The sequence below is a fragment of the Eutrigla gurnardus genome (assembly GCF_963514095.1).
Source record: "Eutrigla gurnardus genome assembly, chromosome: 7".
NCBI classification, from domain to species: domain Eukaryota; kingdom Metazoa; phylum Chordata; class Actinopteri; order Perciformes; family Triglidae; genus Eutrigla; species Eutrigla gurnardus.
In genome coordinates, this window is record NC_139921.1 from 17,863,428 (window position 1) to 17,889,803 (window position 26,376).

At 45.3% G+C, this 26,376-nt stretch overlaps 1 protein-coding gene across 2 annotated transcripts; it reads right to left on the minus strand.

Moving 5' to 3' along the window:
* Positions 1-261: 261 nt before the first annotated feature.
* On the minus strand, positions 262-24,445 carry tmem260 (transmembrane protein 260). 2 transcript variants are annotated; one of them, XM_084012808.1, is made up of 16 exons: positions 24,064-24,445; positions 21,233-21,264; positions 19,501-19,652; positions 11,433-11,610; positions 11,207-11,320; positions 10,267-10,446; positions 10,095-10,135; positions 8,579-8,665; positions 7,395-7,503; positions 6,916-7,088; positions 5,105-5,276; positions 4,270-4,409; positions 3,489-3,665; positions 2,397-2,450; positions 2,025-2,109; positions 262-1,885 (listed from the first exon to the last, which is right to left on the minus strand). In XM_084012808.1, the coding sequence occupies exons 1-16, from the start codon at positions 24,161-24,163 to the stop codon at positions 1,619-1,621; spliced, it is 2,061 nt and encodes a 686-aa protein (XP_083868934.1). In that variant the 5' UTR covers positions 24,164-24,445; the 3' UTR covers positions 262-1,618. The 2 variants fall into 2 exon arrangements, with proteins under 2 accessions (XP_083868934.1, XP_083868935.1); XM_084012809.1 differs by lacking the exon at positions 24,064-24,445 and adding an exon at positions 21,399-23,291.
* Between the last annotated feature and the right edge of the window lie 1,931 nt (positions 24,446-26,376).

The window sequence follows — 26,376 nt, forward strand, 5'->3', positions numbered from 1 at the left end:
AGAGGGGATGAGAGGGTGGGAGACAAGTGAGGGATGAAAACCGGGAGGACAGGAAGAAAGTAAAGTAAAAATAACAGGAGGACACGTGACAACAAATGATTGTGATGTAAACACAAAAACAAACATGAAGTGAATTTAAAATGGATAAACAAATATGATCAATATTGACATACGTTAGGCCTAGTCTACTGTGGAAAAACATCAAAAATGTATTAAAATAAACAGAATCTTTATTGAAATATTTGAATCTGTCGAAAGCAGAATGACAGTTTTCTTCTTTTTTTCTTTTTGCAGGTTGAATCTCATCATCCAGCCAGCTGATAGCCGTGAACCGGGCCAGCAAACAGGGAGGGCAGATTACATTCTCATGCTCTTATTGTACTTTTCTTTAGTGGTGTCTCTTCCAGCACTGTTTTATAAACCTTACAGCAATAGACTGGCTTAACCTCTGTGCAACAAACGTCACGGCCACATGGTTCAGCACCAGCATTTACAAAACTGTAACCGAGGTTCTGAGAAAACTCCAAGGACAAGCACCTCCAGTCCACTCGCTGCGTTTGCATGCAACGTTGTCTCTCGGGGCTAAAACTCCTGGGAGCCGGGAGGCGGATGCTCTCGCGTGTCTTCCATGTCCCTGGAGTTTGCATGACTTTGTGTTTGTATGATGATCAAAGCACTTTGCTTTTTCAGCGTGCCGATCTGTTTATTGACTACGTTTAGCTGCGGTTCCGGCAGGGAAAAGGCTTGGGCAGAGATTTAAGCATGTCCACACACATGTGGACATGCAAACACAAACCAACACACATGCACACAGAAACACACCTCTAAAAGGGTCCCTGGCATTGTGACATTTCATTTAAATCCACGAGGGATTACAACCCTCTCGTTAGGAAGCAAGAGAGGGGGGAAAAAAACACTCATCGAATCCATTAGTTTTAAACATTTAAGGACCATCTAAGATAGACTGATGGAAGGATAGAGGGGTGGGTGGGTGGGTAGTGTTGGTTATGCGGAGTGAGGACTGTGTGGTACAGCACAAGTCTGTCCTAGATTAAACAGCCACTCTAATCCCCCATTTCTGCCCCCAAATTGGTTTTCCCTCAATCTCGGCCTTGCCATCCTAATGTGAGAAAAAGAAGTAGAGCTGTGGCTGAGGCAAAAAAAAAATAATCAGCACGTTAAAAGCTCTGAGAGCAGAAAAGGAGAGAAAAAAAAAAAAAAAGAACGAGATGTAACGATAAAGCAATTGAATGGGTGATTGTAAGGGGAGCACGCACAGTTTGATTGAGGTCAGTCAAGGCTTCCTGAAGTCAAGCTCTGGCCCTGGTCAACTGTAAATGTTCATCAAATGAGTGCTGAGTGGTAGTTCTCTGTCCTTCGTGCAGAGTTCTGGTGGACAACTACGTCCCGGCACTTCTGCATCAGCGTTCCACTTAACTCCCAACTCATGAGTCCAAGTTGGCCAAGTCCACCGAGCCAAAACTTGAACTAAACATCATCCTATCCTTCTGGAGAACCAGGAGAAAGAGACACAGTGGCTCAGACTTCCTCCCCATCGCCTTGCACTGCGGCCGGGCTTGCTGCACACTCCGTTCCATGTAGGCCTCTCTGGATCTCGTCATGGGGTTTGCCTCTGGCTCTGCCTCTGGCGGAGCTCGTCTCTCTCTTTGAGCAGGTCAGTGATGGCGGTACGTATGGCGAGGTTCTGGGGATCAGTGGGTTCCTTCTCTAGATAGAGACTAAAGTGTTGGGTGCTGCAGGTCAGCAGACTGTCTGGACTGTAGCCCCGGTGACCTGAGCGTAGCAGCCTCTCGCAGGCCAGTGCCAAGTTCTTGTCCCAGTTTGGAGGGTAGTCCGAGTGGGCCTCCACAATCTCCTTATACAGCTGCACAACACACACACACAAAAGCAGATGTTACCACACAACAACAAAAAGCCCCCGGACTATGTCATACTTTGCCTCGTGCGACATTTAAATCTGCCCCATTCTGGTAAACGAGAGTGTTTGTCGAGGTCAGACTCACAGTGTAAGACAGCTCAAAGAGGCGAGCTTTCCCCTCTCCCTGCAGCCTTTCTGCCAGGTCAAACAGAAAGAAAGCCGTCTTCATCCTGAAACAAAGCACGCAGGCTCAGGGCTAAGTGCTGGATGGATGAGCCATGCAGATCCACACACTCACAGACGCACCACTCCAATGGAGTGATTTATGTAGATGCCGCCACCAAATAGAATGTACATGTAGATGCTCTACCACACAAGACTGGGTTATGGAGATGTTCTAGAGGGCTAGGATGCATCGTGACGCAGCTTTTTTTTTACTTTATTTTTTTTATCTGCACACTAAAGTATACAACCTCCCCCAAAAGAGCAAAGCGTTGTCTTAAAAACTTGACTGTACCTGGCTTGCCACATCTCCTCATTAGCGACGCGCTCCCAGGACGCAGGATGGAAACTGTTCACACATGAGAGGAAAAAATATATTCTTTATCTAAACAGCTCCAGGCATTGGCTTGTGCACAGTTCCACTAACTATAAATTACTATTTATGTGAATATATTGTTCCACTCGACTGTGCAGGTTTTGATACACTAAGCATCGATGTTTGCTGCATAAACATTAAATGACTGAGCAACAATACCAGCTAGCACATTAGACATGGAGTAAAACCACATCTCCCTTTTTTTCCACTTTGTTGACTTGTAAACACTTGACCTCTTCTTCAAAAGAATATTTTAGCGGGGTTCAGAGCTAATATTTGGCTTGTGGGCATCGGCGGACACGCTTGTCGCGAGGGTACGGGAAATAATGTCACAGTATTCAGTCGTGGATATCGGAGTGAATGAAGGGCTGCTGGCAACAGAAACAGAATATGGAGCTTTGACTAATTCCACTTTTGACACAGTTATTGACAAAAATGCATTAAGAAACTCATTATTTTTCATCTTCAGTCTCATTTCAGATGGCTGAGGGCCTAATGTCTTGCTCTGGTTGAATTCACAAAGAGCTGGATCACAGCATGAAGAACAGAGGACAACCTCGCTGAGGCGAGCTCCGTGGAGACCACAGAGACGAGGAGATGTTGGCGATGAAAGGGCTCATTAGTTGCGGTTCGTTATCCGCAATATTTCTAGTTTCACCTAAAAGATCACAAGTTGTTTTAAAACAATATTGAATAGGATTCTTCTGGAATTTCCTGGAAATGACATGCTGCTAATGTAACCTCTTTAACCTCACTTTAAAGGAATGTCTATAAAATGATGCACTAGACGCAGAATATTTCCAAAAACATGGACTTCATGGGCATCATATACCATCATCATATGTAGCTTCGATGAAGTTGATACAGATTTGCCAAGAATGTGGAAGAAAGTGGGGTTTTTTTTCGACCATTAAGCTCCGTAAGAGGACGAAACGTGGAAAACTGTATGTTTAGAGGTTAAACACATACCTGTGGGAAGGTGTTAATGATTCTGTATATTTGTGTATGCACCTGTCGTGTGGCTCACTCCAGTTGTAGATGTTGCGGGTTCGATTGGCCCACCTTTCGGGCTTTAATTGCCTCTGACCTGGCACCAAGTAGTCGCAGACACCCAGGGGCCAACGAGAGAAACTACGTTCCCAGCTGGGGTCTCCATCAGGCAGCCCGATGCAGGCGAACACATGCCTCCTGCAGAAAAACAATCATAGAGAAGCTCAATTATTATCCGTGTTAACGCCCCTCTTTCCCCAGGTAACTGCTGATGATGACGAGACACAGAAACCCTATGTAGACAAATGTTTCCTCACATCCCAACACTGTCCAGCTTTCCTCCAGCCCTCCAGTGGGTTAATCCCACAGGTCAGTGTTGCCCCACTGGGAGACAGGCATGTTGGCCTGGCAAACAGTGCCCCCTGGTGGGCTTGGTATTAACAGGTCTCCAGACAGTTTCTGGGTCTCCAATTCCTCTTGGAGGCGTGAGTGATGAGAGCAGGGAGCAGCAATAAGTCCACCAGAGACTGTTTAACCAAATCAAGTAGATTAGTCGGCTTCTGTAGTTCATCAAACTCCTTTTATGGCCTCAACAGTTCCATGGACTTATCTTCTCTCCGCACTCACCGCTGTGTCGGCCATCCCACAGATCACTGCCTCATTAGATCGCCCACTTGTTCTTTTGGACCATTGTTGCCCTCCCAATTCACTCTCTCTCCATTTTACACTCTACACACTATTTATCTGTTCAGACCACCCTTTTATTCTCTCTTGACGTTTTCCCCGTGTCTCAGTGACTCACTGCGTGTTGTGGGACAGAAACTGCTCCAGAGTGAAGGTGTCTTTCTCCTCAGGGTGGACCGGGTCCCACCAGCGCCCAGGGAAGTGCACCCCAGGGTGGTGCTGCGCCAGCTTGGCCACGTACCAAGCGTACGTCATCATCTAGAAAGAAGAAAGAGTACCACCAACTCTGCTCAATTCTTTGTATGCCTGTGATTAGCACTGGAAATTACCACATTACCACACTGATAGCGAAATAGTGTTGCACTTTCTTCCAACAAATGTACTTATTGTAAGCCCATTGGATAAAAGCGTCTGCTAAATGCCCTAAATGTTAATGTAAATGTTAACATTACACATGTAAATTAACTTAAAAAAGGGGGTTTATTGACCATTTCAGTGGCCACTGAATCCACCTTAGAGCTGCTTTCTGATTATGATGTTGAAGAGACAAACTTATCATGTACATAATGACTATGTAGCCTATGTGACTATGTACGCAACAAGCTGTAATTTATTAAATTTTGTAGGAATTCAGTTATTAAGCAGGTACATTACTATTTTGTCCCCCAAAAAATCATTTTTCATACAAATTTCCCTTTTGAAAATATTCAATAGTCAAGAACATAACATACAATGCAATCATTTTAAATGTGTTCTTCTGGTTGACCAGTAAGTATATGTATAAAAATAAGAATACTTTCTGGTTGACCAGTACATATTTAGTACTATTTTTATACATACGTAATATTACTTGACCTTAATAAGACTAAATTCTTACTTTGGATTCATATCAAATACCAAAACTTTAATGAAAACATCGCAATAAAGACAGTGTAGACATCAAAAGCTCTGACCTCCTGGTCGACCAGACGGACGTCAGGCCGTACACCCTGGCAGTAGTATAAGTAGCGCAGGGAGTTTCCAGGCAGATCTCCTCTGGTCAGGATGATTGAGTCTGTTGGAACGGAGGCCAGAAGCTCCCTGCCGAACCTCTCGACCACACTGTTTCTGCTCTGATCGCACTCCCTTAGGATTATCAGCACATACACCATCATACTGTATAACATCATCAAAACACAAGTTGTGTTTACTTGAATTTAAGAAAGGTGGTTGAGTGCATCCTTACTCCTGCTTAGAAGTGTGTGTCATGTGTACGACTGTGTGTATACGAGTGTTTGTAGGTACGCTTTCAAGGTGCTCTGAGGGTAAGTTGGCAGTGCACCCGCCCCTTCCCCTCTGCAGAGCGCTCTGGCTGCCTATCCAATCGTAGGGAGACAGGTGTGATGGGTCTGACAGCACAGGCCATGCTCTCCCCTTGATCAAAGCCGCTCAGTGATGGCTGTCTGGCACTCCCCAGAAGTACGCTGGTGTAATCTGCCTTCTCGGACAGCTAACATCTCAGACTGAGCTCTGTGAGTGGAATCTATGTGCTAACCGTGCCTCTCTTTAGCCCCTACCACGGGGTGAGCAGAGAAAAACCTGACATGTGGGGTTCAGACCTGCGCTATGAAGCGCGGAGGAGAAACAAATCAGGTTGACTCAGGGAAAACTTATGCATGGGGATTTTAGAGGGAACTAGAATGAGAGGGGAGTTTTTACTTCCCTTCAACTTTAAAGAACCAAAGTAGTTCAAAGTAACTTAGGACACATTTGGCTATAGTGCAGTTACTGCGACAGGGGAACTGTAACTGCAACTGACTTCATGTTTTAACCCTTACAAAATATAGCAACTCAAGGTTACAAGGTACGGTGTCCCTAAGAGCTCAACACACTGCACATAGATACAACACAAGCAAATGAAGAAACATCTTCACCAAGCGCTGCAAGAAGCTCACAACATAACAGGAACTGTTTCCAGGGACACTAAATGTGATGCACACACTTGTTGTTGCCATGGTTTATGAAGTTATCGAAGTCAGCTATCCATCAGTGGAATATTGTGATCCCATAATTCAGATATGACCGCAGATCAGCTGTTAACCTAGTGTTGCTTATTATTAGACTGTCGAGTCAAACAAATGTAAAGCACCAAAGGCAAAGTTATCCAACTAGTATTAGTTTTCCTCCAATTGGAGATTAGTTCATGTGATTTCATTGTATTCATCATGTCAGCCAAGCCTCCAGGTAGTTTAACTTGCCTGTCCCCATTATTGATTATGAACGTAACTTTTACATAGCCAGCTCATATAACAGCAGCCTGTTTCATAATTCATTATGCGTATTTCGTCACATTGGTTGCATAAAAAGAAGGTTAACAGCAGATCTGTAATCTGCACTATGAATCACAGGATCACAATAATTAAAAAAGATGTACATTTTAAGTCATCACTGACAGATAGCTGACTTCAATAACTTTATTATCCAAAAACAATGGCAACAAGTGTGTCCCCTGCTAACAGTTCTCGATGTGTTGTGAGATTCTTGCAGCGCTGTTTCTGAATGCTAAGCAGGTGGTGTCAAACTGATATCGTGTGTTTTCATGTGTTGCCAAGCTGGTGAATGTTTATAAATGTTGTCAAGTTGCAGTGTATTGAATTCTGAGGGCCACCATCAAAGAGGACTAACAGTCATTGTTTCATTTGAAACCCAACATGTTGTTGTAACCGAACAATGAAAAGCGCATGTTTTCATCACACCCATCAGGAAGTTTGAGTGCAATGCTCACCTGTGATTGGTGTGCACCATATGTGCCAGCAGAGCCATGGTGAGGACCCAGCCTGTGGTCTTCCACACACCCCCACAGCCCAGCCTCCTCTCCAGCTCAGTGTGGGTCCGGCTCAAGCCGAGGCCTGCCAGCACACACACTGCAGCATCAGTCTGGAGCCAGAAACGCTCAACCTGCAGGAAGTGAGCGTACATATAAATACGGTCAAACGTGCACGCATACACTCAATATCAGTGTTTCCTGTAGTTTTTGTTGTTGTTGTTTTTGGTTCTCAGTCCAGTCCTGCATCGATATATTCCATACTTTATTGTAACACGTGTGCACTGCCTACTACGTATAGATTTCACATATATTGAGCATTTAATTGTATAACTCAATGAATAAGCTCTCATTTTGGACCGCTGCAGTTAAATGAAGACAATAGAAACATGCTGGCTTAGAGAGACGATGTCAAACTGAGCTGAAGTCTCATAGCTCACCACTCCGAGCAGCAGAGGTCTGCTGATGTCCAGGTTGGCTCTCCAAGCAAAAAACAGTGAGTAGACCATCAGCATGGCAGCCCACAGCCAGGCCACTGAGCGACACGCCCTAGGATAGGAAAGGTCAATGGTTATTCAGTATACAATAATGTTCTAATGATCACTTCATGAATATTGTTCTATATACTCCGGTACTGCAATTTCCACATGTCTATTATGTATTATTTTGCCTGTACACTCTTTTAAAAAATAAATATGTCCATAAAAAATGTAATGGGATGGAGATCTCAAGCCAGAGAGCAAATATATACGCCAGCCAGCTAAGAGGTGCATGATTGATTTTCTAATGCAGGCTGAGTCATAATGAGCTGCTGCCAACAGCTAAATCACAGACTCATTACAGCACAGCTGTAAAATGTACTTATGCAGTAAAAAGGAAACCTGTTTCCCTTGTGGCAATTATAAATCATCATCTGAACCTAAAGAATCACTTAAAAGCCACAGAAACTTTGGTTTTCCAACTAACAAAATGGGTTCCACTTACAGGCCACTAACGCCTACTGTCAGGATTGTGTTTGTGTTTTTCTCTTCACATCATACACATTAGTAAAAGAATATAATAATCCGGATTATTTTGTAATAAAATGTTCTAATAAAGCAAATTCCGCATTCTACATCCATTAGGTAAATTAGCATTTGCGCATCCTATGAAATGACCTTGCTCTTTTTCATCTGTGTGTGTATGCAGCCAAGTTTATCAAAGTGCACCCCAGGAGAGGGCCAAGCAGGGGGGGTGGCCGGTGCATTACAGCTCTCCAGGGCTTCGCTAGGCTTTATCAGCTCCAGCCCACAGACCCCAGAAAAGGCACTGCTGTAATAAATTATTGGATCAAACCGCCACACTTTGACACACACAGATACAAACAAGCGGAGACTTACTTCTACACACAAACATGTTTTTTGTAAATCCAAAATGCACATCAACCTCTGTTGATGTGAATGTGCAGCGCCGCGACAGCTTGACAGTTAGGTGCCGTCTTGGTTTTTTGTATCCTCTTTCTCTAAGATCAGCATTTTGTCAGTGGTTTTGTTCCCAGTCTTTTACTCCGGGGGATTAGATTCTTGGTTGAAGAGGCTGCTGGGATGCGTTTGGTGTTTTGTGAATGCCGTCTCGCTCCTCCTACCTGTCCCACGAGGAGAGGAGGAGACCTACTCCTGCCAGCACCAGGACAGGGAGTGAAAGGTCTTCCAGGCAGTGGTCAAAGTGGGCCCTGCACACAAGCAAACGCACATAAAACCTACAGTGTATGAAGGACACCAAAGACGAGCTCAATTACCCTCCCTGCAACTGAACTCATGGACACCAATTATCAAATGCCCTGATCCCCCGATCAAAACAAACTCCTTGGACTCTATGCTCCTTCTTTCAATTGGATTGACAGATACGAATGACTGTGTCATCCACCCCCCCGCTGCCCCATCCTCCCCTCACAGTGCCTGTCAGTCACAGAGCGCTTGCTCAGAGCAGAGAGATAGTTTCCTGCCTCTTCCTTAATACCCATCTCTATTTGACAGCTTATTGAGTCTCTATATCTCCCAATGTACACTATGTGTGAATGTGCTCATGAGCGTGTGTGTGTGTGTGTGTGTGTGTGTCAGCTTCTCCAGTGGGTTTACGTCTCCAGTGCGACAAGCCTGTCATGTTCGCCTCTCTTCCCCATCTTGAAGGTGTGCTTGTCCATCAAGCAGCAGGGGTGATGGGAAGGGGTGGGTGCCTGGCGGAGGGGGGGCTGGTAGTGGGGGGTCTTAAGACACACATGCACCCCCCCCCCATCCCGTCAGCTGGAGAAAGATACCACGAGTGGGATGACTGCGGCGACGGCGGCGGTGGTGGTGATGGTAGCAGGGAGCAGGGGAGGGAAACGGGTGGAGGAGGTGGGGGGGGCTTGCTGGAGTGGAAAAATACAATTTTTCCAGCTCTATTGCAGTGTCTGTCATCACAGCTTGTCACGCTTAAACACCAGAGCTGAGTGATCATTTCAAACTGCTGGAGAAACAGAACACAGCGATTTGGCCCTCTAAGCAGGTTCAGTTCTGCTTTGATGGGAGAGAGTGGAATGGGAAGAACAAAAGCTGCTGGGGAGAACAGAGAGGGAGAGAGAGAGAGAGAGATGGGCTGCAGAAATGACTCTCAACAGATTGGAGTGTCCGTGGTTAAACCTGTGTAAAACACCAGAACCGGCACAAAACGTGGTCGGGTCCCTCATCTATAAACCGTGTGTGCCCTCGCTGGATCTCAGATCAAATCCCCACAGTTTCCTCTGTTGTTTCTTTCCTACTCCATCTTAGAATCCACTGTGTAATTAGAAAGAGAGGAGGATGTTGTATGGACACCCACTACATGGGTCAGTGTACTCCATCAGTCTATTCATCAGATGGTGGAATACCATTTCTGTAAACGTCTCAAACAGACAATCTGACCTTCACATGAGCCTCCATGAAATCTGAAAACGGCACCATGAACGGCATTTTTAATGGGATGGCTGTGGTTCAGGATGCTTGCCAGGTTGCCCTGCATGTTGAAGTGTCCTTGAGCAAGACTCTGAATCCCAAGTGGCTTCCTGGGCCCAATGTGTAGGATGGGATTGCATGTAAAAAAATTAAAGACAAAAAGTTGGAAAATGCTCCAAGAAGACTCACTTTAGCATTGAGGTCAGGTTGACGGAGCTCTCCGTCTTTGCCTGCAAACACACAAACAATAAAAAACAATTTGTACACAAGGTAAAAGAAATGTCACCAGAGCACGCTGACTAATGCCACGTGGAAAATCTAATGTGGTGTGTTTTATTATAGCAGGGCAAGCAGCATTTACCAGATTGAAGGTTCCATATTCAGCCCTCAGCAGGTGGGTCAGCAGGCCTAACAGGGTGGTCTGATCCCCCCAGCTCCAGCGGGCTGTGTTGATGTAGGAGGAAATGGGCAGGTAGATGTACGGCAGAAAGCCAGCCAGGAAACACACTCCCAGAGTTATCAGGCATCGCAAAGACAGCTCCTGCACAGATTGATTGGAGAAATATGTTCTCGCTTTTCTTTTGTACAACTGACCAACATTCAAAAAAGCAGCATTCCAAGAAATTCAGATATTTGATACGTTATTAAACATGACTTGATATTTAATATACAGTATGGCATATGCCTGCACTGTAGGTGGGATGGCAACAATAATGCAAACAACTTTATGCTTACAATCAGCCTTTTCTTGCCTGTCTTGGGGGTTCTTAGGCTTTTACACTGTTTGTTAGTATGGTTACTTTAGGCGAGTGTGAAAGCTGTCAATCGTGCCATGGTGAGATCCAAACAGACCCTGAAAAGCTGGGTCTCTGAGTCTGATGACCACGGGACTTTATGATATGCAAATATCAAATTGCATGATTTCACAAACCTAAGCTACTAATGGATTTGCTGATCAGGAAATCTTTAGAGGAAGCAACCTTATACTTGATCTGTATTTACAGCCCTGTAAAGAAGCACGTCAGTGGGGGCATTTTCCCTGATTAATAAGTCAAATCTGTACTCTAATTAATCCTTAATTAATTGATCCTCATCCTCGTGTCCATGTGTTTGCACAATAGGGATTTTGTACTACAGTCAATTTGCAGTTTAATAATCACTTATAAATCAAAGAACATATATATATATATACACACACTTTACACATAAAAATGTATTTAGAACAGGAACCTGAACAAAACTAAAATGCAACAATGCATCTGTTTTCTGTGAGTTTTTATGAATAAGAGCCCAGAACTTACCCTGAGAGAGTAAAGTCGGTGCAGGACCCAGGGAACGATGACCAGTACATACAGCAGCAGGGTGTGCTGGTTACAGAGCCCCAAGCCACAGCAGAGCGCTCCCCAATGTGCAATCTGACAAGGTCAAGCATTTAATACAGCAGTGTGAGTTACATTTTAACGAGTCCTCTAAAGAGCGAACACAGGAAAGTGAAAAATGGGTCCGGGACAAGGATGGAAGCGTTACCTTCCCCCTCTGGACGGCGTTTTCAGCACAGTGAAAGCTGGCAGTCAAGAAGAGGAGCAGACCAACAAAAAGGTTGTTGAGGGTAAAGACCTCTGCCACCATGGACCACTGCCAGCTCAGCCTGGACACAGCAAAGAGCCCTCCAGCCAGTACTGCTCCGGGGCCCGGGCCTGCCAACCTGACAGTGAGGGAGGAGAGGTTTTCATAATTATACACAACTGTAGAAAGATTTGCACTTTCCCACAAAAAAAAAAGATGTGTATTTAAAATCACATAACTGATCCCAACCAAACTGAGCAATCATCCCAATATTCACATTTCTCTTGCGCCTATCCACTTTTTAAGACTACAGAACTTCAAGCGTTTGAGTATTTTATCTGATCCTGGTTACACAAAAAGGGCAAAACAATAAAGTCAGCAGCTTCACACAAAACACATTTTTGTTGCTGGGCACCACTTCCCCCCCCAGGCTAATTATAATCTTCCCTCAACCCAAGTTTGCTTCCCGGACAAGACCTTGAAAAACACCCAGTGAATTGGGCCATTCACATATCATGAGAACTCCCTTCCCAGCAGCCGGTTGATCTCGAGCAGACTGGCACAGAAACCACCGTGGTAGAGATAGCACTTTATCCTCAGCTTCTTAAATATAATGTGTGCACAAAAGTTTCCCCTTCCTCCTCTCCTGTACAGTCTCCTTCTCCTTTAGCAGTAATTGAAGCAAACTTGGGATAATCTGTCATACGCTAAGACCCACCACTTACTAAAATGAGAGACAGAGGGGGGAAAGAGAGAGGCGACAAATGATGGGGAGAAGGGAAAGAAAAGAAAAATAGTGCAGAGGAGTGTGCGTTAAAGGGGTGAGACAGTGTGTGGGATAAAGGATGAAATATAGAAAAGGGAAGAAAAAAGTTCAAGAAGGGAGAGGGGGGGGGGGGTGGGGAAGAGAAAGGAGGAAAAAAAAAAGCAGCCCAGTCCCCGGCATGCTGGCTCTGAAATATGAGCAGGCTCGACAATTAGGGAAGTCAGGCAGTATGGCCCTTTCCGCCATTGTGTGGAGTGGCTTAGAGTCCTCATCAGCCTATCAGCTAACTGACAGGCAGAGAGCTGCTCTATTCAGCACCGCAGATACAAGCTGCAGGCCAAACGGCTGCCAGGTCCCTTATGACCCCACAATCCCTTGCCGGTGACAGCTTCAAGCTCCATAGCAAATTAGGCGCTCTCACATTACAATCGCAGAAGACAGATTCCATTAACGGTATCTGAAATTGAGTAGAGAGCAGGCCCGTTATCAGACCTGACTCATAAGCACCGCCATTAATCACAAGGCATGATACCATTTATACATTTCCAGCTCTCTGCCTGCCGCTGTGATAGTCAGCCACAAAAGGCCTGATGAGACTTAGGCTAGGGGAACAATGGAGCTTTCTGAGGAAAGCGCGGTAAATCAGGAAAAAAAAAAAAAAAGAGAGAGGAAGAGCGAGAGCATGGTAGAAAAAAAAAAAACTCTGCTTGCTGACTACTTCCCCTTTTTTTCTTGGGTTTTTCCTCTCCTTCTCCCTACTATTTTTCCTCTGTGTTCACTGTAAGGCAAGCTTGGTGAATAAGTATGTATGCGTGTGTGTGTGTGCGTGTGTGTGTGTGTGTGTGTGTGCACTTAAGGGGGGTGGGGGGGTGGACTGTGTTGATGGGGCGTCTACTAGGAGTGGGTCTTAATAAGAGATAGCAGCGTCTTTCTCACTGCACCGCTCCAGGAATTAGTTGTAACTTGAAGGAGGGATGAAGAAGGATGGGGTGGAGGGGAGGGGGGGGGGGGGGCAGATGGGGACTTTTGTTGAGGTGCAGAGACCCCCCGCACCCAAAATTTTACCTCCCTGCATGACAATTAACCCGGAGCCCATACACCTAGCAGGGGGCTGATTTTGGGGCAGCACTGGGTGCAGAACAGTCGTGGGGGTCCACAGACGAGGTTATTACACCAAGTACGTCACTGCCTCTGAAGCCCCGTCTGACAGCCAGGCAGCACTCGTCACATATTCAAAGACACACACAAACACGCGCGCACACACATTCCTGTTCTTCAACTTCTTTATTCTCCCCAAGTGCCTGACAAATCTCTCTGTTAGAGCTTGTCAGTCGGTAAGAGCCCAGTGATGTGTGTACAGTGCGGGCTGCAAATGACCTGTCTGTCTGCGCGGGACCACCTGGGTCCCAGTCAGCCTCTCAGCCTCCGCCACAGCTCATTCTCCAGGCTGGCTGCTCCCAGGGCGCGCAGATAAAGCAGGACACATTCTGACACCAGTGTGGCCGTGTTCCCCGTTATCACGACTCAATGCGGTGCAGGATGCTGCTGTGCTAAAATGTTGTGGCTCAGTGACAATGGCCTGGATGAGACGTGGCAGGAGAATAACACGGCTGACAACGAGGCCATTCTACCCTGAACTGATCCACCCTGCCAAAATGTCTGTGTCATCACTTGGGTAATTAACTGAATGACAAATAGTATGCAGAAAGCCCGGAATGGAGCGCAAACTTGGTAATAATGTAAGTGGTTAGAAAACAAAATGATCAATAATTGCTATAAAAAAAATGTATACATAATAAATTAAAATGGTGAAACAAAAAATGATTTATATAAAACTGTTTTGCACACCAGTTCAAACGGAAACATCAAAGGTAAATTAAAAACACGAATGAATGACAATGATACAACGGGCTGCGAGAGGCAATGCCCCCTTCAAGGACACAACAAAAGCTCAGAATAAATCACTTTGAAGTGTCAAAATGGGACCTGCCTCATTTACCCCCTCAGTTCTACAGTACGGGCCAGAGACGTGCAGCACCAATCGTCTGTGCTAAATAACAGCACACAAAAAAAGGCCTACACCAGCATTCTGCACTATTGATGCTTCACAATGGAGCTGGCCAAGGGAGCCACTGTCACACACCACCCTGGGGAACAAACAATACCACAGCTGTGCCATCGCGGATCAGCGCCGCACTGTTCTCTAACCGACTGGTGGTTTGGGGGAAGCGGCGCTGGAAAGGAATCACACATTCCTGAAGAGGGTCGAGAGCCCGAGAGAGGAGGTAGCCTGCTCGGGCTGAGACGGAGGTTTCCAGCTGGCCCTTGCTGACACCCCAGGGTTCTCCTCTGGCCAGGACACTAGGCAGGGTACTTAGCAGCTATTATATGACAGTAAGTGTCTGGTGCTCTGCTTTCAAAGCCAAGCAGCAATGGATACAAATTCAAGCTTTTAAATGACACGTTATGCATACATTATGTATGTTTTTTTTAAACAAACTACTAAATAAAATACCACAAAGTATTTTAAAGCCAGTCAATGTATGGATTAGGGTTGAGTAGTAACATTTTCAGTGGAATTGTATCATTACAAAATGATTATGTTAACATGTTTTCAGCCCGTGAAAACGGATGCGTAATGTCTTCTGTGGCTTTGGAGGAGCTTTCCGTTAAAAAAAATAACCCCGTTGACATAATCATTTCAGCAGAAAGCCTTCGTTAAACTGGGTTGCATGGACCTGGAAAGACAAGCAGGAAGAGTTGAATGAAAGATGGCGGCTTGACCTATACTTGACACTGAATGTCTAAAAATGTCAGCATCTGCTGCTTTGATTTTTACAATTCTTCGCTTAAATTCATGTCTTGTAAGTCTCCCAACTTTATGGAAGTGTAACGCTAAATAAAAATAATTTGGTGTGAAATTATCTTCCAAAAGAAACATTATATTGCAATCTGTGATGCCCCAGCCTCATTTTTAGCCAGTCAGCAAACCAGGCACTTCCCTGTCTTTTCCTGCCTCCTCCGAGTGTGCGAAGAGGAGGCTGTCTACTCGAACAGAGAGGAGGGTAAATGGGTCCCGGTGCTGCCGCTCAGACACCCCTCCTCCGGGAGAGAGAGAGAGCTCCAGTGCTCCAAGTGCGTGTAAAATTAATCACCACAATTCTCCTCAAACAATGCAGCCACTGACATGACAATTTCTTCCAGAATGCCATCTTAATCTCCACCCAACACACAAAAATTACAGGAAGAGGGAGAAAAAAAAAAAAACAATTTACAAAAATCCTGTGTTTATGCAATTCACTGAATGCCATTTTATTGCTGCCTTTCCCAACAGAGTCATTAGGCACACACCAGTGATACATAAATGTTGCTGTATAGATTCCATTAACTAATTCTGGGTGAATTGTAATTGCCGAGTCTGATCCGTCTCCGTGCCTGGTGCCTTATTAAGACTGCCTGTGGTGGGTGAGGAATGTAATATTGACGTCCGAGGCAGACACAATCTTGAGCCCACGGGCAAAGGAATATTAAACTGGTACTGTATTCTGCTGTCTATCTAGCCCTCCTCCCTCCTCCTCCTCTCTATCCCCATCCCATAGTCAGTAATGAGGAAATAACATCTTCATTAGACATCTGTTTAACTGTATTAGAGGATGAGTCCTGGGGGAACCATTGGTCATGCTGAGGATGGGGGGGGGGGGGGGGGAGTAAAGGAGGACTGTTGGACTACAATATGAACGATGAGATACTGCAGAAATGGAACAAAATGTCCAGAGATTGGTGCCTTTTAAATAACCAACGTAAAATCGTCTGGGGTAATATGTGTTTCCTCTATTGCCAGTTGGGATAAAGAGTGTTATCAGAATAGCAGAGGTGAGAGGGAGGGGCAGCTCTGCCACCTGTAGGGCGAGAACGATATCCAACAAAACTACACAAATGGCTGCAATCCCCACACACTGCACTGACCAACAAGAGACATGCAAAAGACTGTGAAAAAAACAGCACCTGAGCAAGAAGGGAAGGCACCATCAGGACCATATGGTGAAGGTCCTTATAAGGAGCTGGGGACACAGCACTGTGGTATCAGCTGTGCCACATGGGCCAGCTCTTAGTGGGGGAGCCTCTCGCAGGTGTGTCTTTTTGTCTCTAGGGCCGCCGGGGATAACAGGGACTAGGTGCGTTTGCTGTGCTTCAACAGTCCTGTTATGTAATCATGTGATCGAACCAAAAGTGCTGATGACGGAGCGTTGCGAGGTTGTTTTTCTGCTCTGATGGCTGTCAGCAGGTCTAACGTGTCTGCTCCCGGTTTCTCAGGATAAGCTCGGGAATGGAGAGAGATTCCTCTCAGGTAGCGGAGATTCAGAGCAGCTTTAGCAGATAAACTGTGAAACGAGAGAGCACAGAATACTGAGCTGTCTGGATTATCCCGCTATGAAGGGTGCATTCCTCCGGAGACTCGTGGCTGAGACCTTCAGCATTCCACGAGGCGGAAACGTTTCTTTCTGCGAACCTCCGAATGCAATCGATAGTAATTATCATTACGTCCGCCATCCTCAAAGGCTTGTCAGGCCATGGTGTGAAAACACAACAAGACATGCAATTTGGCCATCAAACCATATGATCAAGCCAAGAGAACCATAATTGACAAATCAAAGAGAGGCTAAGTGCTACATTTAAACTTATGCAAGAGAGAGAAGTGGCTTCCAAGCCTATCAACTTACATTCCCCCACATTAAACACGGCAATCTGGCCGACTAATTTAAATTGATACATCAAAGGCTTGCCATGTTGGGTACACTCCAGATGAATTTCAAGGTCTTACAATTTACTGTTTGAGAGAAACTGCCTTCAAGTACCCGTATTAACTTCAATACATTTTGCCATCTGAAAATACAAAGCAATGATTTGTTTGGGGGGGGAAAGTCTTCTTCTCAGCGGATGCAAACCTAAAAATAAGAAGTAGTGGAAAAAGTTTATAAAAAGGGCCTCGGAGGGACAAAAACAACAAAATAAATCTCAGAACTTCATTATGTTGGGAATGGACACGGCAAACCTGCGTCACCGCAAGGACAGAGAAGGTACAACCGGGAGTCAACTGGTCAGTTTTGGCAATTCATCTGAGGGAAAGGCCTGGCCAGAGGATCCCTGCAGGGATGTGGCATGACATCTATGCCAGTTGTCTTGGTATGGTCAAAGCACCCAATGCCCTCTGTGCCAGAACAGAGAGGGAGGTCTTGACCATCCGGAACCCCACCTCCCTTCACCCTCTTCATCTTTTGCCCTCTCCAGTAACCCCTCATCAGGCAGAGTCTGCCAGCTGACCCACAGCCACAAGCTCATCCCAAACTAAAGCCTGACCAGATAATAACTAAAACCTTTTATGCTTATTTTTCAAATTGAAAGCGTAGATTATACGTTCATACTTAACAGCTTATATGGTGTGACTGTGTCCTCTGGCTGAAGTCGGCACTACCCATCATCCCGTGGTGGGGAATGGGTGGGGTTGGAGGTCCTTATAATGACTTTTTACTCGACCATAATCCAAAATTGGATCTAAATCCCTTGAGATTACAAACAAGGCTGCAGTTAACATGCAAACTGTGTGCCAAATATCGCCCAGACCGCATGGATATTTTCTGGCCTCAAAATAACTGTCTGTAAACGTCTGGCCAAGAACAGGGTCCAATCCTCCAATTGACTGGTAACTCATCAAATGTATTAAGACCAGGGGGGGGAAGTACGGAGACGAAGCCAAAAAAGCCTCAAAGAAGCACTGTGCTCCTTCCCGTTCTTGTTATCCTCTCTTTATTCTTCCCCTGTCCTGTCCTGGAGAGTGGTTAAAACTATCAAGTTTTGATTCACTTCTGGAGGAGGAGCAAGGCGAGGCAGGGTGTAAGGCTGATGCAGCCTGGGCTTAAGGCCAGTCCCCTGGGGAGTACTTCCTCCCAAGCTCCTGCCCTACTGCAGCAGGGCTGACCCTGTACCCTGACCTACCCTGGACCACCTGCCACCGAGCACACGTTCGCCAAGCACTCAGGAAGTAGACCCAGTGCTGAGCACCTGGGAACACACACACACAGTCACTGGGTCCCCACAGCCTGCCAAGGTGTACGGCAGGAAGAAATTACATCATATTCAACAATTCCTATTCTGGAAGAGTAAATTTGAAGTATATGACATGCTTGGAAATGCCCCAGTATGCACAAGTGACAAAAAGGAAAAATGTTGACACTAAGCTGCCACCAACAATGCAATGTGGAAAATTACTAAGATCAGCAAAAGGGTGATGTAAGGTAGCCCAGCCAACCATGGGAGATAAACACACACACAAAGGAGGGGAAGGGGTAAAATACTCTTTACACGACGGGGTCAGCAGCAGGCGAAACTGCAGGGTGGTAGATGGCAATGCAGAGATGGTAAACTGTGCACATGACTGAGCGAGGGGAGAAACGGTTGAAGAGTGGGGAAAGGGAGGAGCAGAGTTAGTGATCCTGTTCCTCTCAGACCCAGGAGGCAAGAAGGGGGGGGGGAGATAAGAAATCGTGCCATGTCAGGATTGGGAGCATGCTGGGCAGTGGGGGGGGCAGAAGAACAGGGACGTCGGGAGTGGGGGGTTGGAGGGCACGATAATTGTGATATACATACACACACACGCACGCTCACAACGGGTGGCTGTGGGTAAACAGGCGGGGCAGGGTGGTGGGAGGGAGGAGTGCGGTTGGGGTATGCTCCTGAATACTGAACAGAGGATCAGGGACGACACCACCAGTCTGTCAGGGCCCAAAAATACCACTCTCTGTTCCAGACTGCATCGAGATGCACAACGTCAGAAAGGGAAAGTTTGAAGAGCCCCTCCACACAAAAGACATGTCTTCTATTCATTGTTACTCCCTTTGGATGTTATGATGTTATGTTATATCTTTTGCTATACAGATTGGTGCATAGGCAGAAGTTGTCAGTCGAAAGCTGCTGTCAGAGTCCTCTGCTGAAGGGCGAAAGCTTCTCTATGCTTTCCTGAAATCCAAATTTGAGACAGACAGACGCACACATACACGAGCAACATTTTGAAACATCACATCGTGTGTTGATGCCAATTATGAGAGAGAGCCTAGACCATTATAATGCCATGTTTGTGCTTTCATTTTAAGGAATGCTCTTCAGTAAAAATAATGCCCAGTAATTGCAGAGCAGAGGAATAACGCATACACAACATCAACAAACTGCAAAATAATGACATAGAAAGCGTATCTTTCATGTGCCTACCTGCAGACAGTAATGCAGAGGGCACCGCACGCTGCAGCACCCAGCAGGCTGCTCATGAGGTTGACACTGTGGGCTGGAGAGAGTGAGGGCAGAAGACAAATAGCCAGGCGAGCTAATAGCGTGAAGACAGGGTATCCTGGAGGATGGGCCACCTAAGAACAAAATGACAACGTATGAAATGAAAATCCAGAGACGCAATGAGAGATACATTTGAAGACTCAGGAGAAAAGCAAGGTAATGCCTCACTCAAGGTTTACTTGTGTGGACGGCAAATTAAGATTGTAAAAAGGTGCCGATTTTGTACATTGTTTTGATAGATATAGGAAGACTGAAAAGAACCATAGAAAAAAAATGTACAAAAGCCAGGATGATAAAATAGGAGGTGCCCACGAAGCATGAGTGAAGCAGTAAGGATGTGTTATTTTTACTAGTCCCCTCTGACTGAGGAACTAGTTGTATAGTCTTCTTCCCTCGGTAGATGCCGGTAGCGGTGTGCTGCAGAGCGGCAGTGATGGAAAAGCAAGACACAGCCCGCCTGGCATGACCGCAAACTGATAGCGGAGCCCTCCTCTCCCTCTCTTCCTCCCTCTTCTCACTCCTTTTCCTCTGGATTCTTCCCAAGGACAGTGCAGCTCCCAAGAGCCTGTGGTGGAGCACGTGGTGCTCGCCAGCCCCAGCCCCCAAACCACCTCCGAGCCGCCGCTATTCTCGCCTGGGGGATCTCGGCAATCACAGCAATTAGCCGCTAAGTCTCCTCCGCCCAGATAAGGGCTCAGTCATTAAACACAGACTCATTCCCTGGCACTGATAACACGAGTCACGCAGGCAGGGAGAAGGGGCAGCTCTATAAATGAGCACAGCGCTGAAAGGTGAGAGTGCGACTACCTCGCAGGTCACCTCAGACACAGCGAAGAATCCTTGGTAGCATTCACACATAGAAACAACTGGGTTGGAAATGGAGCAGAGGAGAAGTCAAGGAGCAAAAGAGAATAAGTAATGTTCTCTACATCGCTTATTCTCCGTCAGCAGAAAGGATAAAAGAAAGCAGATAGCTTGGTGAACTAAGTGTTAGTGACAGACAAGAAGGTAACATCCTTTAAGAGTGGAGGAGGGGCTTGTGTGGCTAACAGGAGTGGACAGACATGCAGCAAAGGGACAGCTGAGGGACAAAGGCCACAAGGAGCATCAGGAAGCAGAACTCTGGAGCTCTGGGGATCAGAAGGGGGGGCCAGCAGCCTGGGGCCCAGGGACTGACTGCAAGGCCCTGGGGAGGCCTGAAAGGCAGACAGGCAGGCCACACGGACTGCAGCACTAACGGCAGGATTACTGGCATAGTGACACCGACACAGCCTCCCTAAAAGGATCACAGCGGCGTAATAAACTTTATTAAATAATAAAACTTATTATAACTGTTAACCCGATTTAGTTCATTCTTCGCGGCTTACACACACACACAAAAAAGAGGGGTGGATATAATAAGCCTTATACCCTACATAAGGCAAAGCCTACAAAAGCCATCGCCTTACCATTGACTTTAATTGGATTTGAAAAACGGGTTGCAAATTATAGCATTCTCTACTTGCAACTTAGTAAAATAAGTGTATAGAAAAGAAGGGGAAAACCTGTGGACTGAAAGTAAATTAATCTGCTTTCTGCCCATGCTTAATTAAACTTCCTTAATGCTTATAAGAGTTAATGAGTGAATTGATTAAACAATACAGCTAATACTTACCCCCAGCTCACAAGCAGTGGTGATCAGCTCTCCTGTGGAAGAGAATAGGGGAGGAAATTAATGTAAACCCAATAATTATTATTAAGAGACAAGTCTGCTCCCAAAGTTTTCCCAAATCAAATACTTGCACTGGGTTTTGCATTAATTTGCCAGGATCAAAACCTACAAATCTTCCCAGTGTGACATTTCCTAAGCGGCACGCTCATTCTCTTCATCTCTCGCTTCTCCCCTGATGCCTCGCTCCTCGTCTCCGGCACATATACAGAAACACACACACAAACCGCTAGACTCCCTCTCCACCGCTCTATCACACAAAGACACACATATGCTGATCAGAAAATAATGCTTCCAGTCCCATCCTCCCCATGCATCAGGGTCCTTTTCCTTCCCCTTTCTTCTGCTGCTCTACGTGCCTCTCTCCTGCTCCCACACTCCCAATGCCTCAATGTCTCGTTTAGTCCGTTGGGCACAAACAGAAAGGCAACGTTGGTGACAGTCACAGAATGAGGAAAGCTTTAAAAATAAGAGCCGGTTGCACAATTTTTTGACAAGCTCTGTGTGAGGCGCAGCACAAAGTGAAAAGAAAAACCCCTAAAAGCTATTTAAGGAAGCTTTAATGTATTTGGGCACAAACCCATTTGTGCCAGAATACACCCAGAGCGTTTCAAATTATACTGATTTCTCACCCAATGTTTGCATCTCCCACTCATGGAAATTGAAATTTGGTTCAGATTAAATTACATTGATAAATGTTTGGGTTCAGGACAGCTCCCTCTACTGGTACTAGATGTGTAGTCATCACCGACATCAACACAGCCAATAAAACAGTGGCCTTGTTTCCTGCATCAGCACTGATGGAATAGATGCCTAGTAAGCAGATAGCCTAGGAAACAAATTACATTAAAATAGTTAATGTTTTTTATTTACTTTTTAACCAAACGTTAAAAACAGCAACAGAGGAGTTCAAGTTCAAAGTGTTTTTGCATGTTTTGCATTTGAAGAGCGAGGACATGGGCCCCGATGCCGCACCAGCAATTATAGAACAGAACAGCTGAGTTTCAGATGGCATTGGCTGCATCACATATTTTGCAACCTTGCTGATACAGTGAATTATTATGCCTAAATTTCTGCCACATGAGGAGCCCCAACTCTTATCACTCTAATGGACCATGAAGTCAGAACTCCTTCACAGCTTAAATGTTTTCTCAGCTCCATTTCACCTGGCATGAGCCGCCAGCTACCTGCCATCATTTTACATCACACTTTCTCATCCCTCATCGGTTTCTCAATTTCACTTATTTTCCCTCAGTAAGTGGCACACTTGTACACTATTCAACACAGGAAAAAACTCAAACTAATACTGGGCCAAAACATCCATCTCAGTGCCACAGAGATGCAGTTCTGCAGCCCCAATACTAAAAAGGGAAAATATTGACTCAACGGGGTAGCATCATGGGTGCCAAGAGTCTTTGTGATAGCGGAGCATGGGCACCCACACCAGTCTTCCCATAATCCCCATCATTTCCACACTCCACATTCCTAGACAACAGTGTACCCGCGGGGCTGCGCTCATGCCTCTCCAGGGCACATCACACCTAAAGAGATTAGGACACAGAGACGGAGACCTGCAGAATTCAGAAGGGTGTTCAGCTGGCACTATCAGAGCGGGCATCCTGCACGGTCCCTAAACACTGTGGCGAAGGGGCTGGCCGTTTTTTCAAAGGCCCTGTTCGCTAGACAGCATGCACATCCAGCAGGGCTACTCAGCGCTCCAATTGCCTGCTCTCTCTTCGCCTCTGCTCGCTCATATCTGGCCGAGCTTTTCACACGCTTTCATTCTGCAAAATGAGCATTCCCCTCCACAGCAGCGTGTATGCCAGAGCAGCGCAAACCTAACAAGCAGAGCCTTCATGCCCTCAAGTCCACATTTACAAGTTTGTAACCTTGCTATCACTTCTAAACACTGTAATTGTGCAAGGCAGTCATAAACTGCATTACAAGAATGTTGGAAAATACGTTGGCCTACAACATAGGAAAGTACAGAGTGGAATATATTTGGGTCCACTCACTGTGAAGGCCGGTCACAGAAAATGTAAATTTAATTTATGTACACACATAATGTTACATTTAAAAAAATGAGCCATATTATTTATAAATCAAAGAGTGGCAACAATACTTTATTGCATTACAAATTCCCCAGTACCCAAATCAGTATTCAAAATACTACAATACAAAATATTACTACTATTTATTTCTCCTTGTGGCTTCTGAAGTAAGAACAACAAAAGTTATTTAAATTATTGCAGATATGTAAAAAGGAGACAATTTTGACACAATCAAAAACTTTTTAATAACTTAATGTATAACAAATACTTATTTGACTTAAGCCCTTCGTTTCAGTGTAGGTGTCTGAAATGAGGTTGAAATGGTCAAAGTTAATATTGTGACAATTATCATAGCATTAACTCAACTTCATTCACTAGGGCAAATATGCTTCTGATCCTGGGTATGGTTGAAATATTTTGAAATGTCGAAGAAACGTTTTTATCACATCCTTTCAGTCAATAGTCTCACTGAATACCTTCTAAAAACATATTTACATTTCAAGCCCCTTTCAAAAACGTTTATTTAAATAATAAAATAAACGTAGTTGTCCCACCAAGCCAAGAAATAAAGCAAACTTCATGTACCACTTTATATAACAGCAGTACCACGGACAGCACCCGTTTAGCTGCAGCAGCTGCACCAACAAGGCGCCACGCGATTGGCTGCCTGGCAACACAACAAAGTCACATGACCAGAGAAGCATTAGCTAGCTGTTTAGCACCAACCTGAGTCTCCGCCGGCGACAGTTCTCTGCACGCAGGGTACATACAGAGCGGCAACACAAGCGACCGTAGCGCCCGTCAGTATCCAGCTTGCTCTAGACATCTTTTGTTTCCGGGTAAATACCGACAGTTTTCAAACAACTGCTAACGGCGACTAACTAGCGGACTAGCTAACGTCAGCCACATTGACTGTATGGTTAGCGCCCACACATTTCGGGCGCTGGTGACTGTAAAAACAACGGTAAACTACCAGTTAAATGAAGCCCGATGTAAGTATGAAGCTGTATCTAACTTGACTTGACACAAACTAAAGACTTGACCTACGTCCTCTTTACGGTTTTTATGTGAGGAAGCTTGGCAGCTAAATTGAAACGCTTCTGTTCGCGGGAAGAAGCAACGCGAATTCACGGCTAACGAGATAAACTCGCGACACTTCCGGACGCGCCATTTTTTAAAGTTACAGCAGTAATCGAAGTAGTGACCTGTACATAATATAACAATTTACCTTCGTTACCGCGGTGAAATACGTGTTTTTTTTCGGCGAAACCCCACTATTTGCACACTGTCTGCACAAGAACTATACAAATTCATCGGGAAATAACTAAAATGATGTATACTGATTCTTTGTTCCATATTTGTGTTGCTTTATTTTATTAATAATAATACATATGTTTTATATAGCGCTTTTTTATTTTATATACATTGGATTATTCAAATAGGCCTATACTATGGATGTATGTGTGCTAGATTATAAAAAGTATAGAAAAAACAATGTTATAGTACAAAGTTGTATGAACAACAAGTCCTCCATATAATGTTTAACACCACTGAGCAACCCAGTTCACATTTGGTTTAAGGCACAATGAGCCTTTTTTTAAAAAAAAGACGCTTTGATTTCCCTCTGAAACTTCACATTACGATCTTGCAGTAACTGTGATACTAATTTAAACACTATCATAGTAGAGCTGTTACTTTACCTGCTGCTAATACACAATTAACCATAGCAGGAAAGCAGTAGATTATAACTGAAGCAAGATACATGCACCCATAAATGTCTCACAAGTGTCCGTATTTCACAGGTTGAAGGGTGACTGTAATAAAGAAATTGCCCTGTTGAACTGATAATAATCCCAGCCCACCATAAATGAGTCTGATCCCTCAGTAAATTGAGCCCTTGGTGAGGTGGAGTGGTGTCAGCACCTAGCCAACTCTCGGATGGCTCTCTAATCCTCGCTTCCCTCTCACCACCACCCTCATCGTCTAATCAGTCTTGAACACACACATAAGGCTCACACCCATCTGACACACAGACACACACACACACGCACCCAAGTACTCACCCTTCCTCACACTCGGGCTCAGCCATCTCTTCAGTGTGATGTCACTGCTAATCCACGCTTGGTTATCCGCTGGGCTGCAGCGCTGCCAGAGGGATATGGGGAGGAGATGGAGTGAATTTTGGGGAGGTGGTGGTGGTGGTGGTGGAGGAGCGGGCGGGGGTGTGGGGGGGTAATCAGGCACGTCATAAAGTTTTCTCTCAAAAACCACCACTTCCATTAGCCCCCCCCGCCTCAACCAAAGTCTTGCACCCAGCCAAACTGAACAGCATATGCACTGACAAAGGCTCAATGGAGTGTTAATATGAACACATATTTCAGCTCTGATAGGAAAGATAAAACACAGCTGCGACTCGAGTATATTCACAGAGGCCTGTATGGCTCCCATTCGAGGCACAGAGGAATCATTAGAGAGTCTGCTGGATTAAGCACATCCTCCAGCCTCCCCCCGCCACATGCATCCACAAAACGCAAGGCCTTTTTATTGACAGCTTGTCCCAAAAAGAGGAATTACCCACATGGTTGAGGCCCTCATTCCATATGGCACCAGGCTATTAACAAACATTAGTTGACTGTAATAGCAGTGGTATTAAATTCATTATCTTTTTTTCTATGTGAGGTGTGCGTGTGTGTGCGTGTGTGTGTGTGGCACTACAGTGCATGTACTCACAATGTGTGCCAGCGTGTGTGATTAGAGACTTCTAATGTTCCAGCTCTGGGGATTTGTAGCATGAGATAAGAAAGGGCATTAATGGTGAATTGTAACGGTCTAACAGAGCAAAACTGTTGTTTGAAATGTGCGTATGCTTCCTTTGCTCAATCGTTTCTTACGCCTAACCATTTGCATATTGTCTCGTAGGAAGGCATCTGATTTTTATAACTCGGCGCCTCACAAAAACACACACTGGATAGCCATGCATGAGCAAGTGGTTCACGGGACCAGCGAGGGGAAATTCAATCTATTTGATTTTGTATTTTC